The following is a 5128-nucleotide window of genomic DNA, read 5'->3' on the forward strand; positions in this document are numbered from 1 at the left end:
GGCAAACCGTCCTAACTATTTAAATTTATGCTGGAATTGTGTGACAGCAGGAATGTGCATCAAGTACATATGGTAGGACGTTTTGCCAACGCAGGAACACATATCTGGTAACTCCGATTATGCAAAACACAGGACTGTTAATATTCCAATATTAACCCTTTCATCACACTTGGCCAAATTACTGTGACCCAAATGACTTACTAAAATCTTGTTTTTGAGATAACTACACAGATTTCGGTCATCGCGCGTAATTGGAGTGCACGCTGCGGAGACTGTTACCGGTCAACTGCCACGTGCATTCCCAAAGCCTTATAATAATTTATATTGTTCATAACTTAATGAAACTACACCAAAACACTTAAAGCTCTCTACTGCACAACAGGCGAAATCCTTCGCCTTGAGATGAACAAAGGAAGAGTAAAGCGAAGTCAGAACACTGCTGGAGACAGAGGACGGTGGGCCAACAAAACAGAATATCTTCTGGTCGTTGCAGGAAATGTGGTGGGTCTGGGCAACGTGTGGAGATTTCCTTATCTCTGCTACAAGAATGGTGGAGGTGAGTTAAAAGGATCATTGCCGAGTAGCATAAAAAAGATCACATTCGATGCTACATAATCATCTTGGTTTGAATATTCTCAGGTGCCTTTCTGGTGCCATATTGTCTCTTAGCTGTGGTGTGTGGGATACCATTGTTCCTAATGGAGACTTCATTAGGTCAGTACACTCAAGAAGGATTTATCACCTGCTGGAGGAAACTGTGTCCACTGGCACAAGGTATATTTGCTCAGTTAAAATATTAAATCAGCAGGGAAAATAAGAAATTATATTTGAAGTTTTAAATGCTCATGTTGTATTAGCTCCACAGATTACAACATTTTAACCATCATTTTTATTTCCATCATAGGAATTGGATATGGAGCTTTCATAATGAAACTTTATGACTTTAGCTACATTTTAATACAAGTCTGGGCTCTCTTCTACCTCGTGTTTTCATTCAGCTCCCAGCTGCCATGGGTCAGCTGTGAGAACACCTGGAATACAGGTAAGGCAACATTCAATCAGCAAAAAAGGCATGATATTAGCAACAGTTTTAGATTTGTAAATATATAAAAGTAAGTCGCAAGAAATGACTGTAATCACAACATAATCCCCCCCGAAATAGATGTGAACACTCATAAGAAAACAGTATAAACACAAAATCAGTCTTTCCATTTTCAGCTTTGTATATTTTTATCTATCATCTTCTTTTATCTATCAGGCTATTACTGTAGTATAGCATAGTATATTACTGTAGTATAGTATATATAGTAGTATATAGCAGTATATAACAGTTTACCTCACATTAATGGTTAAATTGATTGTTTTCCTGTTCCACCTGGAGCATCTCTTCAGGGAAACTAAACTTATTATTCATACAGACATGTATTTTAGTCATAAACAAATTATATTCTTTAACTATAAATATACATCAACTGAATAAACTGAATATATATGTATATATATATAGATAGATAGATAGATAGATATAGATATACATATATAGATAGAAATAGATATATATATGTTCAGTTTATTCAGTTTAGTTTAGTTAGTTACTGTTGTTACTCTCTTGGAACAACTGTGGCCACATCTGCTTACTACACTAATATTATTCAGTCTGCTGAAGGAAATATATGTAGTTTGTTTTCCACATTCAGACAGCTTTAACACATTCTGGTGCACTCTGTAATAAATATATGGACTTTTTTTTATACCAAATTATGAATATTCATCAACAATTGCCTTCTTCCTGCAATGCAGGGACGTGTTCTGCTTGCACCTTTTCACCTACCCGACTGTCATTTTCTTTATCCAGTTTTGAGCTTACTTCAGTATTTCAAATATCTTCCATTATTAGTAAGGTAAAGTCAATGACATGTCAACTTGATCCACTGCCTTCCAATCTTGTTAAACTTTCCTTCCCCTCTCTTGGCCCACTTATTACTAATGTTGTACACTCCGTCCTTAGCTCTGGTTCTGTTCCAGCACTTTTAAAAACTGAAATACTTACTCCAGTGCTGAAAAAATGGTTCAGACACAAACAATTTAAAAATTTAGAATCTGCCTTTCCTTTCCAAAATTATTGAACAGTTGGTTTATTGGTTCATAAACGCCTTACTGGAAATAATTTAAATGAAGAGTTTCAATCTGGTTTATGTTAATTTCCAGTGTAGAAACAGCTCTTGTGAAAGTTACAAATGATCTTTTAGCTGTAGGTGATTCCAGACTCATCACTATTCTCATTCTCCTTGATCTTAATGCAGCTTTCGATACAATCTCCCATCATATCCTACTCTATAGATCAGCCTCTATTGGCATCAACAATATGGCACTTGCTTGGTTTCCCTGATACCTCTCCAGTTGTTCACAGTTTGTGCAACTGCATACACAGATCACAATCCAGTTGATTAATTCAGTTTATCTCTGCCTTTCTGCAATAATTTCATTTAATTTCACTGTTATGCAGATGACACCCACCTCTATTTGTATTCCAAACCCACTGCCACTCCTCCACCCACATCTGTTTTTGAATGTTTGTTTGAAATTAATGGTAATAAATCTGAATGTTTTCTTATTGTTACAACATCTACTCTGTCTAAACCTAACAGTTTTTCATTATCTACCGATAATTCCCTTTGCATACCTTCCTGAGTCTGGATTTCATCATTGATAGTACTATCTCCTCCACAGCACCAGTGTTGGGAAGGTTACTTTTGAAATGTATTCCACTACAGATTACAGAATACATGCCCCAAAATGTATTTTGTAACGTATTCCGTTATGTTACTCAATGAGAGTAACGTATTCTGAATACTTTGGATTACTTAATATATTATCATGCTTTTTACAACTAATGAATGTCCTGTTCCTGTGTGATTCATTACTATTACTGAAGGCTACTCGCAGGCTACTCAATAGCAACTAGATTTTTAAATCTTAATATAAAATGAGTAACAGTAGGGTGGACATTAGGTAAGGCTGCACTTTTTGCAGCGATCTCGTATAGAAAACTATTCCGCGCTTATATAAAACAGATCCGCGGCTCCGAACTGTAGTAAAGGGACCTCTGGTTAACACGTCGGTTTCCGTGTCGGGCTCATAGCCGAAAACTAGCTTTACTTTGTTGTCTTGGTCAACTTTGCTGGCGAGAGACAGAGAGAAGCGTTGAAAGGCTGCTCCAGCGGAACTTGTTGTTTTGGAGGAAAACAGGAACACGGTGTACACTCGAGTCTTAATAGCTTACTTACAACTGGGCTCGTCAGGCACTCTTTTTTGGCTGCAGTGGTTATTATTATATTTACATGCTTCCAGCTCCCGTTTCTGCTCGATGACAACTCGTACTTTTCCACTCACCTTTTTTTCCCTCCCTCGCTCATAGATACATAACGTGTACGGCAGTCCATTCTCCCTGCAGCACGGACTACACTGCCCATGAGGCTACATTCTTTAGGGCTATGTCTGTAACACTCTGCTATTGCCTTCATATTAAATCATTTTAAAAAAATATTTCTTCACGTCATTATGAGACTCGAGATTGAGACACGGGCATTTGAGCCTCTTAATGTGTGTTTTGTTTGGGTTTCCACCTGTGTGGAATTACAAAAAATAGAGAGGGCATAGCCTAACATATGAAACAGGAAAAGACTGCCGTGTAATCCCTTTATTTCAACAAAGTAACAGTATTCTAAATACCACCCTTTTAAACGGTAACTGTAACGGAATACAGTTACTCATATTTTGTATTTTAAATACGTAACAGCGGTACATGTATTCCGTTACTCCCCAACACTGCACAGCACATATAAACAATATCACCCAGTCGGCCTACCTTCATCTTCGCAATATTAACTGCTTTCATTTCTCACTTACTCAAACAATACTGCCATACTTGTCAATGCTCTTGTCATATCTCGGCTTGATTACTGTAAATCTCTTCTCTGTGGTTAGAATTCTAGAATTTTTTTATGCTTTTGTTTTGGGGTTTTAGTTGTGTATTTTATTCCCATTTAGTGGTGTGTGTGTGTGTTTTTAAATTTCTGTACTAATGTAAGGTGACCTTGAGGCTTTTGAAAGGTGCCTATAAATAAAATGTATTACTATTATTGTTGTTATAAGTTACTTATCTCACCCCAATCCAGCTAACTGTCTTGGTCTTTACTCATCTAACGGGACTGCAAATCTAACCAACGCCACCTCTGCTGCAGTCGAGTTCTGGGAGTGAGTTCAATTCACTTATAATTTAAAGAGCTCTCATGAGTAAAATTTGAATTCTGATGCAATCGCTGCAAGTTTCTGTATAAATCCACTAATTACTTTAATTGAACATAACAAATTATAAATTAATTAAAAACATGATTTTTGTTTTTCCTAATTTTCCCTCTCTGAGGCGTCGGATGCTGGGTATGTCTGCAGGTATCGAGGAAATGGGCGGTGTGAGGTGGGAGCTGGCTCTTTGTTTACTGGGCAGCTGGGTGTTCTGTTACTTCAGCATTTGGAAAGGTGTCAGATCTTCTGGAAAGGTCACTGGAAGTATTTTGATAACTTTAAGCTGAACTCTTTTTTTGTATCACAAGATTTTAAATAAACTTATTTTTTTTCTTTTCAGGTAGCCTATTTCACAGCCCCATTTCCCTATGTGATACTCCTAATACTGCTCATTAGAGGGCTCACTTTACCAGGAGCATGGGAAGGAATTTACTTCTACCTGTATCCAGATGTGAACCAGCTGGCTAACCTTGAGGTATATTGCTTACTTAATTTCATGTACACCATCGTGGTTGCCAGCATGACAAACTTGAATAAATACCATTAATTTAAAAATACTGATTGAAGGAAATTGCCTTCCCGGGTTTCCTCCGTGGCGTGAGCGATAAGCAGAGTTCTGTCCTTTCCTAAGATTCCTAATTATTTAAAGTAACACTCAGGTATGCCATTCAGCGTGTTAGTACGAGCTCGGGAGCAGCTTGGGAGAACAAGAAAACAGAGACTGCTTTAGGTTGCCTTCCCAATCGACTCAAAGGTTTATTTGATACACAGCAGTTTATATAGATGAAAAAAGGTTCGTGTGTCATTATTTTGTCTTTATTTT

The 5128-nt window shown here is 37.3% G+C and overlaps 1 protein-coding gene across 1 annotated transcript; it reads left to right on the plus strand.

Moving 5' to 3' along the window:
• The first annotated feature begins 383 nt into the window (after positions 1 to 383).
• LOC113011233 (sodium- and chloride-dependent GABA transporter 2-like) lies at positions 384 to 4860 on the plus strand. Its single transcript, XM_080293155.1, has 6 exons — positions 384 to 556; positions 640 to 774; positions 905 to 1042; positions 4179 to 4257; positions 4427 to 4559; positions 4646 to 4860. Exons 1-6 carry the CDS (start codon positions 403 to 405, stop codon positions 4850 to 4852), a joined length of 846 nt encoding a protein of 281 aa, XP_080149281.1. The 5' UTR covers positions 384 to 402; the 3' UTR covers positions 4853 to 4860.
• Positions 4861 to 5128: the final 268 nt, after the last annotated feature.

Source organism: Astatotilapia calliptera, chromosome 18, assembly GCF_964374335.1.
Source record: "Astatotilapia calliptera chromosome 18, fAstCal68.1, whole genome shotgun sequence".
Lineage (NCBI taxonomy): Eukaryota > Metazoa > Chordata > Actinopteri > Cichliformes > Cichlidae > Astatotilapia > Astatotilapia calliptera.

What these genes read in the sequence shown, in the direction of transcription:
- LOC113011233 (XM_080293155.1), top strand. Translation starts at nt 403, where the DNA reads ATGAACAAAGGAAGAGTAAAGCGAAGTCAGAACACTGCTGGAGACAGA. An exon ending in ACTGTGTCCACTGGCACAAG is followed by an intron (nt 775 to 904) that starts GTATATTTGCTC and finishes TTTCCATCATAG; the next exon opens with GAATTGGATATGGAGCTTTC. An exon ending in GCTGCAGTCGAGTTCTGGGA is followed by an intron (nt 4,258 to 4,426) that starts GTGAGTTCAATT and finishes TCCCTCTCTGAG; the next exon opens with GCGTCGGATGCTGGGTATGT.